The sequence below is a fragment of the Entelurus aequoreus genome, linkage group LG16, assembly GCF_033978785.1.
Source record: "Entelurus aequoreus isolate RoL-2023_Sb linkage group LG16, RoL_Eaeq_v1.1, whole genome shotgun sequence".
NCBI lineage: Eukaryota > Metazoa > Chordata > Actinopteri > Syngnathiformes > Syngnathidae > Entelurus > Entelurus aequoreus.
The window spans coordinates 2,499,778-2,512,092 of record NC_084746.1 but is presented as its reverse complement, the minus strand read 5'-3'; the positions used below and the strand labels follow the sequence as shown (position 1 = coordinate 2,512,092).

Genomic DNA, 12,315 nt, shown 5'->3' with positions numbered 1-12,315 from the left:
TATTTACGGCCTGTTCTTCTCCGACACCGACGAAGAGGATTTCGGTGGTTTTAGTACGCAGGAGGAAGACGATGACACAATGATTAAAGACTGACTTTTCATATACCGGTAGGCTGGTTATTTTGATAACGTACAGGCGAGCACTTTGTATTACTTTGCACCGTTGTATTATTTGTACTCTGCACGAATGCTGTTCGCCATGTCAAAGATGTGAAAGTTTGATTGAATGATTGAAAGAGTTATTGTTAATAAATGGGACGCTTTGCGTTCCCTAACAGTCATCTCTGTCCCGACAATCTCCTCCGTGGTAGCAGGAACCCCTATATACTACGCTAATTACACATCAAAACCCTGCGGCTTATAGTCGGGTGCGGCTTATATATGGAGCAATCTGTATTTTCCCCTAAATTTAGCTGGTGCGGCTTATAGTCAGGTGCGGCTTATAGTCCGGAAATTATGGTAGGTATATTTGAGCTCATTTAATTTTCTTTACTTATGTCCTCTGTGTATTTAATTTATATTTGCATGTCTCATGACACATTATCTGTATGTAATACTGGCTGCATGTCTGATAGTTCTTTGTGTGCCATGTTGTTCCAGACCACAGCAAACGTTACCCAGCTTGCAAAGATTGTAATAAATCCATTAGAAGAAGACAGTCTGCGGTTTCCTTTAACTTGGACACACACATCTATACCTTTGGCCATTCTAAGACAGTCATTTGCAGAAGTGAGAAGCCTCCATTGCAAAAATGTGTAGAATAAAAATCAAAATACAACAATTAAGATTGGCGTCAGCCTTTGATAGTAGGCTAATATAGCTAATACAGACACATACATTATGTGTTGCCTTCATTATAAGACTTATATAAGGGTTTTAATTTTTTGCAGCTCCAGACAGATTGTTTTTTTGCATTTTTGGTCCAATATGGCTCTTTAAACATTTGGGGTTGCCGACCCCTGGCCCAGGTAAACTCGTGCATTGAAGCGGCCTAAGCGCTGAGTCATAACCAGTCAGCGTTCTCCATCCAGTGGGCTTGCGGGCGTGACGAGAGAAGAAATAATTGCATTCTCTGTGAAGTATGATTTAATATATGTAAATGATCTCCTACCAGCAGCTGAATAATTAATGTACTCTAAAAGTGCTGCTCCAAAAGTGCTGCATTAATGGCTGAATAAAGTCAAATATTACGTAAACAAAACATCTAAAAGTGTCTACATGCTCAGGGCTAGTGGAAGCATACCCGTGTAGTGTTTGACCAGCTTCTGTAGCGTCTCAAACTGAGCTCGGGTGGTGATGTAATAACCGCCGCTGTCCAGCTTTCGGATTTTGTAATGTTTCACGTTGTCTCCCTTTACTTCATCCCAGTCCCGGATGGACAAAGAGTAGGCACCTTCAGGAAAAAAAAGAAGAAAAAAAGACTTACAGTCCAGTTGATTTATTATCATTGACTGGCAATAATGAAATAATAAACCAACTGAATGATTACACATGCAAAGACAAAAGGAATCTCACCTTTGGTCGTCTCGCTTTCTCGGGCCAAGAATGTCCCTCGCTGATTTCCCGGTAGCAATAAAAGTCTCTCTGCGTCTTTGCGGCCCATCTTGCCAAAATACCATCTACAGAACAATCAGAAGAAAGAACTTGGATGGCACGCTACAAACAATGTAAGGGTGTCTCCGTACGCCATAATCATGGTTTGTCACATGTTGTACGTCGCTTTTTAAGAAGATGGCGTTTGGGTTCATTTTGGGTTCAGTAAGAGAACAAAATGCTAGGGGTTTACCATATATAAATATATCCATCCATTTTCTACCACATGTCCCTCTTGGGGTTACTGGAGCCTATCCCATATATGGACTTCAGCTCAGCGTTGAACACCATCATCCCGCAGCACTTGGTGAGCAAACTAGCCCCCCTTGGATTCAGTACCCCCCTATGCAACTGGCTGCTTGACTTCCTCACAGACAGACCCCACACTGCAAAAAGTGAAATCTAAGTAAGATGAAATATCTCAAATAAGGGTGATATTTGCTTATTTTCTGTCTGATAAGATAATTCTTCTCACTAAGCAGATTTTATGTTAGAGTGTTTTACTTGTTTTAAGTGTTTTGCTCCTAAATGATGTCAGTAAGATATTACAGCTTGTTGCTGAGATTTGATGAGCTATATTGAGTAAAACATGCTTGAAACTAGAATATCAACTGTTGCAAAGCTGTGTCATCAACACTCACAAGTAGAAAACTACTTTTTTAAAGTCATCATTTCTTATTTCAAGCATGAAATAAAAAAAACATGACTTTGACACAATTGTGTTTCATAATTAAAACAGATGACAGCCAAATGGACTTTGCTGTTTTATTTTCAATGAAACAATAGAAAACACGTACTCATATAGTAGTACAGTTGGCACAGTACAGTAAACTGACTACCGTCATTTCCGAACTATAAGCCGCTACTTTTTCCCCTCGTTCTGGTCCCTGCGGCTTATACAAGGGTGCGGCTTATTTACGGCCTGTTCTTCTCTGACACCGACGAAGAGGATTTCGGTGGTTTTAGTACGCAGGAGGAAGACGATGACACAATGATTAAAGACTGACTTTTCATATACCGGTAGGCTGGTTATTTTGATAACGTACAGGCGAGCACTTTGTATTACTTTGCACCGTTGTATTATTTGTACTCTGCACGAATGCTGTTCGCCATGTCAAAGATGTGAAAGTTTGATTGAATGATTGAAAGATTTATTGTTAATAAATGGGACGCTTTGCGTTCCCAAACAGTCATCTCTGTCCCGACAATCCCCTCCGTGGTAGCAGGAACCCCTATATACTACGCTAATTACACATCAAAACCCAGCGGCTTATAGTGGGGTGCGGCTTATATATGGAGCAATCTGTATTTTCCCCTAAATTTAGCTGGTGCGGCTTATAGTCAGGTGCGGCTTATAGTCCAGAAATTACGGTATTTAAACATTTAACATGTGACATTTCTAACAATTTTGAACAGAAATAGTTCATGCACATTCAGATAAATCCTTCAAAATTACAATAGAAAAAGATTTTGGCCGGGGGCCGGGCTGTATATATGCGCACTAATTGACTGAAAGAGCACGCACCTGGTGCGATGATGTCATGTTATCCATGGAAAAATGCCTTTTTAGACAATATGATTTGCCTGAGCGGCTAGGAGACCGAAGCAAGAAGCGCTTGCCTTGTTGCCTTTCCATTAAGAACAATAAATTAGTTTTAGTGTAAATTTGTTGGTTTCAAGAAATGTAATGCAGAGCGCATATCATTATGTCAAGATAATGGCACTAGCATTTACTTCATTTAACAATATTTTTCAACATATTGAGCAAAACGGTCTTATATATATTTTTCTACCAAGAAAAGTGCACTTGTTATTAGTGAGAATATACTTATTTTAAGGTATTTTTGGGTTCATTGAAGTTAGCTAATTTTACTTGTTTTGGAAAGTCTTGACAAGCCAAATTTTCTTTTTCTCTTGGCGGATAATTTTGCTTAGTTCATATAAAATACCCCTAATTATTTTTTTTTTTCTTGTTTTTGAACACTGACTTTTTGCAGTGCAGTCTGTGAGAGTGTGCAACAACACCTCCAGGGCCATCTCCCAGGGCTGCGTCCTGAGTCCGCTGCTGATCACGTTGATGACCCATGACTGCTGCGCCAGGTCCACTACTAACCACATTGTCAAGTACACAACAGTAGTGGGCCTCATCCGTGACAACAACGACATGGACTACAGGGAGGAGGTGAAACATCTGGTTGACTGGTGCAGAACCAACAACCTGGTTCTGAACGTCGACAAGACCAAGGAGATCATGGTCGACTTCAGGAGGCACCAGTCCAACCATGCTCCACTCTTCATCAACGGCACAGCAGTGGAAATCGTAAGCAGCACCAAGTTCCTGGCAGATAACTGACAATATGACCTGGTCCCTACACACCGGAGCTCTTGTAAAAAGAGCTCAGCAGCGCATGCGCTTTTTGCGTCGGATGAAAAGAGCACAGCTCCCTCCCCCCATTCTCAGCACATTCTACAGAGGCACTATAGAGAGTACCCGCATCTCTGTCTGGACTGGAGCCTGCAGTGCCTCAGACTGGAAGTCTCTGCAGAGAGTGGTGAGGACGGCGGAAAAGATCTTCAGGACTCCTCTTCCTCCTATCCAGGAGATCGCAAAAAGCCGCTAACTTAGTGGTTTGGACGCGGTCGTGCTGAAAAGTTCTCTGTGTGGTTTGTACTCATACATTGTGTTTTACTTGGATTTATTCGCCTTTCAGAATTTTCCAATGGAACAGCGCAAGTCTTGCACCTGTGAGTCTAAAACTTAAAACTAGTCATGGACAAGCGGAGCATCTGTTTGAGAGCGACTGGACAAAAACTAAGTTCACGTGATCATTCTAGTCATTTTGCTTGCTTATTGCTTAGGAAATGGCAAAAAAAAAAAGCCGCTGCCTGACCAGGGCTCAGAAAATCTGCAGAAACTCCTCTCACCCCCACCAAGGACTGTTTTCACTGCTGGACTCTAGAAAGAGGTTCCGCAGCCTCCGTAACAGAACCTCCAGGTTCTGAAACAGCTTCTTCCCTCAGGCCGTAAGACTCTTGAACGCATTAAAATAATCCCCTCAATTCCCCCCAAAAATGGATGAACTGGCTGGAATATAAAGACAATATAACATACATCCATAAACCTGGATGCGTATGCAAAAGTGCAATATATTTATCTGTACAGTAATCTATTTATTTATATCTGCACCTTATTGCTCTTTTATCCTGCACTACCATGAGCTAATGCAACTAAATTTCGTTCTTATCTGTACTGCAAAGTTCAAATTTGAGTGGCAATAAAAGGAAGTCTAATTCTATATATAACTTAAATTAAAAAAAGACAAACCTTGTGTGCTAATTGGAGGAAATGTGGATGTTAACTGGTTGTCCAGCTTTGCACAAGTAAATATGTTGCAGAACTGCTTGTATCTGAGCTTTATAGCATAGAGCATGGGTGCAAGCTTATACTTCTTGTTTTTCTGGTGTCGGATCGAAATCCGATATCAATATCGGATCGGACACCCCTATTAAATGCAAAACATAAAACGTGCTTAGCTGCTAACAGCTTGATTGATTTTTCAGATGAAACACAAAAAACTGCTAGCACTGCAGGCAATTAATTAGCAGCGTTGACAGTTCCAGCTTGTTCGGTCTTTCCCTATCGCTGCTGAACAATAACAACACACTGCTCACACGTTCCCGAACATTTCAACAACAGAAGAGGGTTTTCAAGCTCCGGCTTCTCCTTGGCATAAATGCTGGCCATAGGCTAGGCCAGTGTTTTTCAACCTTTTTTGAGCCAAGGCACATTCGTTGCAGACATCATTAAAAAACGAACTCAGTTGACAGTAAAAAGTTGTCGCAATTGTTGGATATGACTTCAAAGCATAACCAAGCATGCATCAATATAGCTCTTGTCTCAAAGTAGGTGTACTGTCACCACCTGTCACATCACACCCTGACTTATTTGGACTTTTTTCCTGTTTTCCTGTGTGTAGTGTTTTACTTCTTGTCTTTCGCTCCTATTTTGGTGACTTTTTCTTTTTTTTTTTGGTATTTTCCTGTAGCAGTTTCATGTCTTCCTTTGAGCGATATTTCCCGCATCTACTTTGTTTTAGCAATCTAGAATATTTCACTGGTTTTTATCCTTCTTTGAGGGGACGTTGTTGATTGTCATGTCATGTTCGGATGTACATTGTGGACGCCGTCTTTGCTCCACAGTAAGTCTTTGCTGTCGTCCAGCATTCTGTTTTCGTTTACTTTGTAGCCGGTTCAGTTTTAGTCTCGTTCTGCATAGCCTTCCCTAAGCTTCAATGCCTTTTCTTAGGGGCACTCACCTTTTATTTATATTTGGTTTAAGCATTAGATAACTTTTTACCTGCACACTGCCTCCCACTCTTTCCGACATCTACACCAACTGCTGCCACCAACTGATATGGAAGAGTATTACACGGTTACTCTGCCGAGCTCTAGACAGCACCGACACTCAACAACAACACATCTTTTGCAGACTATAATTACTGCTTTGCAAAAAATATTTTTAACCCGAATAGGTGAAATTAGATCATCTCACAGTGGTTGAAAAAGACTGGGCTGGGCAATATGCATCAGTCTGTCACTTAAATGTGAGCAGTGTGGGAACTTGATACTCCTTTGCACTGTGCAAATATAAAGCCAGTGGTGGTGTTTGAGTTTTTCAAAATGATACAAAGATTAGAAAAGAGTCCTCACTCCTCAGCCTGTATGGAGTCAGCGGGGGCCACATAGTTGCTGGGGATGTAACCCTTCTGTCCCGTGTTGATGGAACGAGCCTCCCACCAGTCTCCTTCCCTATATGGAGAAAAGCGCATTTAGAACACAAACAGCCCTTTAAAAACACTCGAAGGAAGCATTGAGAGCAACAGCTTCCAATGGAATCCATCAGCAAAGAATGTATTTAAGAGTTGTAAAGGATGACAGGACGGCGGGAGAAAAAGTGATGAGAACAGATGGCCTGTCAGAGGAGGCCATTAAACCCAGACAGATTTCAGCCTCAATAGCAGATCCAAATACAAAGAGGGATTAAAAAAGTACACGCACGCACACACAGCGGTGTAACGCCTTGCACTCACGTGTTGTTGATAATTTGGAATCGATCCCCTTTTTTGAACGACAGATCGTCCGACGTCCTCGCTTCGTAGTCGTACAACGCCACAAAGAATGTGACACCGCCTACAGACAAGCACATACATATAACATTTGAACACAACTACAGCTTCAGTGTGACCACGAACCATCGGATGAAGAAATAATCATTTTTTGCTGAATTGCTGAAAAATTGGGCCACTCAGTAAGACCACCTTCTGCAACATCCATCCATCCGTTTTCTACCGCTTGCCCATTTCGGGGTCGCGGGGGGCGCTGGAGCCTATCTCAGCTGCATTCGGGCGGAAGGCGGGGTACACCCTGGACAAGTCGCCACCTCATCACAGGGCCAACACAGATAGACAGACAACATTCACACACTAGGGACTATTTAGTGTTGCCAATCAATCTATCTCCAGGTGCATGTCTTTGGAGGTGGGAGGGGCCTATCCCCAGGTGCATGTCTTTGGAGGTGGGAGGGGCCTATCCCCAGGTGCATGTCTTTGGAGGTGGGAGGAAGCCGGAGTGCCCGGAGGGAACCCACACAGTCACGGGGAGAACATGCAAACTCCACACAGAAAGATCCAGAGTTCCCGATGGAACTCAGAACCTCCGTATTGTGAGGCACATGCACTAACCCCTGTGCCACCGTGCTGCCCCTTCTGCAACATACTTACATTAATTAATAAAATAATTGTCTTGATTATATAACAAGTATTACATTTACTGAGAAATTATCAAATGTAATACAATTCTGGTGTAAAATGTGATTTAAAAAAATACAACTGGATACATTTCTATAAAATTGTTTGCATCCCTCTGACAATAATATTGTGCAGAAATTGGTTGAGTAGTATTTCAATTGATTTAATTGATTTGTTCACTTAAAATGATTAAATAAAAATATCAATAAATATTAGGGGTGTAACGGTACACAAAAATTTCGGTTCGGTACGTACCTCGGTTTAGAGGTCACGGTTCGGTTCATTTTCGGTACAGTAAGAAAACAACAAAATATACATTTTTTGGTTATTTATTTACCAAATTTGTAAACAATGGCATAACATACATATACACACAGGGTCCATTGCCAGGGTTAATGTGGTCAACATATATCAAATAAAAACTAAATAAGATAAGGCTCAGAATGGTTTCTTATCAAAACCTTTCTACATATAAAGTGCTTTTTTTGATTGATTGATTGAGACTTTTATTAGTAGATTGCACAGTACAGTACATATTCCGTACAATTGACCACTAAATGGTAACACCCCAATACGTTTTTCAACTTGTTTAAGTCGGGGTCCACGTTAATCAACATTAAACTGCCTCAAGTTGTTGCTCAGATTAAATAAAATGACAAAACTTTTCTTCTACAAATAAGTTTCAAGTCAACTCAGCCTCAGATTAACTTTTCTTTCCCCCCCCAGCCTGGCTAACTTTGGATAAGAGGATATATGGGCTTATTGTTCTTCCACCATAGAAGTGGGTCAAAATCTAGTTTTTAATGCAATATGGTCTTAAATCTGCTGCTATAAAAACATTTGTTATTGCTTTAGCCCTGCCTGACTCGCCGAGGAGAGGCTGCTTGAATGTGGTGGTGACGCTTCAAATGGGTTAGCATGTTTGACGTGTTGTCAGAAGCAGCTGCTGAACAATGTCGGCAAACCTCCGTCCTCCATTGTTGTATCACACCGCGAGCCGAAATGTTCCCAAACGGGAGATCTTAACGAGGCAGGAGGGTCTTCCAGCTCTGGCTTTTACATGTTGTAGTAGCCCGGTCGCTGCTAGCATGCCGTGTGTTGTGCCTCGGTGTGCATTGTTTACACAACGTGCGGTACGCTACTTAATATGTCCGTGTGGAAACTCGTTCGGTACACCTCCGAACCGAACCGAAACCCCGTACCGAAACGGTTTAATACAAATACACGTACCGTCACACCCCTAATAAATATATCTATAAAAATGCAATGTTGAATGTAAAAACAACTGGATTATTATGGAAGCACATGCATCACTTTACCACAGTGTTTTGGGGGAAATTAAGTAATTTTTTTGTGTTAAAGCATATTAATAGCATATAACCTATTTAGAAATGATCAAATATGAAATAAATGCAGTGGTAAATACAGTAATAACATTGATTATGCTCATGTACACCACACAAAATAAAACAAAAGTATTTAAGCATTTGAATCTGCACGGCATTTGCATAATAAAAACATACTTGGCAGAGGTAAATAAGTGTTTAAGAGCCGGATGAAACACTTATGCCATAGAACAGACGAGGATCATCTAAATTTACAAGTGCTAAAGCAAGACTGCCACGTGTAAATATGCCTCGAGAAAGAAATGATGATCTAAATACTTGTGTGTCGTTATTGTGCACGTCTGTGCTATAACAACACTTAATCACATGACCCGTGTAATGTCTCGAGCAGAGCATGCCAGGTCACGTGACGTAGTGTGAAGCGACAACAGGACTCGGATGTGTTTATCTTCGGGGTTAAATTGAGCGGGTCGGATTAAATTGGTGCCAACGTTCCCTCAGGTCAGATTTATCTTCCTTGGAAGAAAGAGAGCGAGACTTGGCCACGCGTGTAGTGTGTAGTGTGTAGTGTGAGTACATACACTGCGCCAACGGATGTGGAGCCTATCCCAACTGGGTACCAGAAAGTGTGTTGACAGTCAAGCATTGAACTGAGTGCTTGCAACTATTTTCTTAGGCTGCCCAACGCATGGCTTCCCACATCATTGCTCTAATTTGTTGGTCGTTTTATTTGATCATGTGCTGCTTACAGAGCAAATGTTATATTTTATATATATTTAACATATGTTATATGTTATATTTTGAGAAATGCTCGCAGAAGAAAATGGAAAAAGCAGCAGTTACCCCCAACCACTCATAGTTAACAGGTAGGAAATATAAAGAAATATAGTTAGCAAATGTCTTATAATGCACTGCAAACTCACCTGTAATTACACCGGGAAAGGGGCTGCTCACAGCCACCGCCGTGAAGGAGGTGGAGGCGCCGCCAAAGGGCGTCATGGTGGACGACGCCCCGCCAAAAGGTGTGAGGGCGCTGGCAGCGGCGTGGCTGTTGTAGCTATTATTGAGGTTCTTCGCTGCCGGCGAGTAGCCCATCATGGTGGGCTCTGGCCCGTAGTGGCCCAGGTGGGCATTGACGGGAGTGTTATTGGTGTTGTTATCCGGTCGGTACTTCAGCGCGGGGCCTTTGTCCTCTTTACTCTTGACGCAACCCATCGTCAAGCCTGCAGGGAAAGATGTGTGAAGGTTAGAGCTATCTGGTGGTTACAGGGCCTGCCACAAGTAAAACTTCACATAAATTAAGCATGTTATATATGCATATATTATATCTTTTATACAAACATATCATACATTTTATATGTATATATATTTATATATACATATAGACATACATATACATTCGTACATATACACATACATATGTAAATGAATATACACATATGTACATACATATATACACACACATACATTTATACATGTAAATATACACACACACACACACACACATATATATACATATATATATATATATATACATACATACATATACATACATACATATATATATACATATATATATATATATATATATATACACATACAAATATATACACACATATATAAATATATACATGCATACACGCATACATACACACAAATATACAAACAACGTATTTTTCGGAGTATAAGTCGCACCTGCTGAAAATGCATAATAAAGAAGGAAAAAACATATATAAGTATAAGTCGCATTTTTTGGGGAAATGTATTTGATAAAAGCCAACACCAAGAATAGACATTTGAAAGGCAATTTAAAATAAATAAAGAATAGTGAACAACAGGCTGAATAAGTGTACGTTATATGAGGCATAAATAACCAACTGAGAAGGTGCCTGGTATGTTAACGTAACATATTATGGTAAGAGTCATTCAAATAACTATAACATATAGAACATGCTAGTCGTTTACCAAACAATCTGTCACTCCTAATCGCTAAATCCCATGAAATCTTATACGTCTAGTCTCTTACGTGAATGAGATCAATAATATTATTTGATATTTTACGCTAATGTGTTAATAATTTCACACATAAGTCGCTCCTGAGTATAAGTCGCACCCCCGGCCAAACTGAGAAAAAAACTGAGACTTATAGTCCGAAAAATACGGTACACATATACATGTACAACATATATACCAGGGGTCACCAACCTTTTTGAAAGCAAGAGCTACTTCTTGGGTAGTGATTAATGCGAAGGGCTACCAGTTTGATACACACTTCAATAAATTGCCAGAAATAGCCAATTTGCTCAATTTACCTTTAACTCTATGTTATTATTAATAATTAATGATATTTACACTTAATTGAACGGTTTAAAAGAGGAGAAAACACGAAAAAAATGACAATTAAATTTTGAAACATAGTTTGTCTTCAATTTCGACTCTTTAAAATTCAAAATTCAACCGAAAAAAAAGAAGAGAAAAACTAGCAAATTCGAATCTTTTTGAAAAAATTAAAAAAATAATTTATGGAACATCATTAGTAATTTTTCCTGATTAAGATTAATTTTAGAATTTTGATGACATGTTTTAAATAGGTTAAAATCCAATCTGCACTTTGTTAGAATATATAACAAATTGGACCAAGCCATATTTCTAACAAAGACAAATCATTATTTCTTCTAGATTTTCCAGAACAAAAATTTTAAAAGAAATTCAAAAGACTTTGAAATAAGATTCAAATTTGATTCTACAGATTTTCTAGATTTTCCAGAATAATTTTTTTGAATTTTAATCATAATAAATTTGAAGTAATATTTCACAAATATTCTTCGTCGAAAAAACAGAAGCTAAAATGAAGAATTAAATTAAAATGTATTTATTATTCTTTACAATAATTTTTTTTTTTTACTTGAACATTGATTTAAATTGTCAGGAAAGAAGAGGAAGGAATTTAAAAGGTAAAAAGGTATATGTGTTTAAAAATCCTAAAATTATTTTTAAGGTTGTATTTTTTCTCTAAAATTGTTTTTCTGAAAGTTATAAGAAGCAAAGTACAAGAATAAATGCATTTATTTAAACAAGTGAAGACCAAGTCTTTAAAATATTTTCTTGGATTTTCAAATTCTATTTGAGTTTTGTCTCTCTTAGAATTAAAAATGTCGGACAAAGCGAGACCAGCTTGCTAGTAAATAAATACAATTTTAAAAATAGAGGCAGCTCATTGGTAAGTGCTGCTATTTGAGCTATTTTTAGAACAGGCCAGCGGGCTACTCATCTGGTCCTTACGGGCTACCTGGTGCCCGCGGGCACCGCGTTGGTGACCCCTGATATATACTGTACCTATATATATATATATATATATATATATATATATATATATATATATATATATATATATATATATATATATATATATATATATATATATATATATATATATACACACACACATACATATTACACACACATAAATATATATACATACATATATAAATATATACACAAATATAACACACCCTGAGAGCTGACCAACATGCCAGATTGTAGTCATCTGGAGGCATTTCTAAATTAAA

General features: G+C 39.1%; 1 protein-coding gene across 1 annotated transcript in view; it reads right to left on the bottom strand.

Annotated features, from left to right (window-relative positions):
• yes1 (YES proto-oncogene 1, Src family tyrosine kinase) overlaps positions 1 to 12,315 on the bottom strand; it is a 63,494-nt gene that overhangs the window by 27,538 nt on the left and 23,641 nt on the right. The window contains exons 2-6 of the mRNA XM_062023770.1: positions 9,670 to 9,969; positions 6,684 to 6,783; positions 6,304 to 6,402; positions 1,516 to 1,619; positions 1,244 to 1,393 (exon numbers count right to left, since the gene is read on the bottom strand). Of these exons, the coding sequence (XP_061879754.1) occupies positions 1,244 to 1,393; positions 1,516 to 1,619; positions 6,304 to 6,402; positions 6,684 to 6,783; positions 9,670 to 9,961 (745 nt within the window). The 5' untranslated portion in view covers positions 9,962 to 9,969. The remainder of the gene's footprint in view (positions 1 to 1,243; positions 1,394 to 1,515; positions 1,620 to 6,303; positions 6,403 to 6,683; positions 6,784 to 9,669; positions 9,970 to 12,315) is intronic.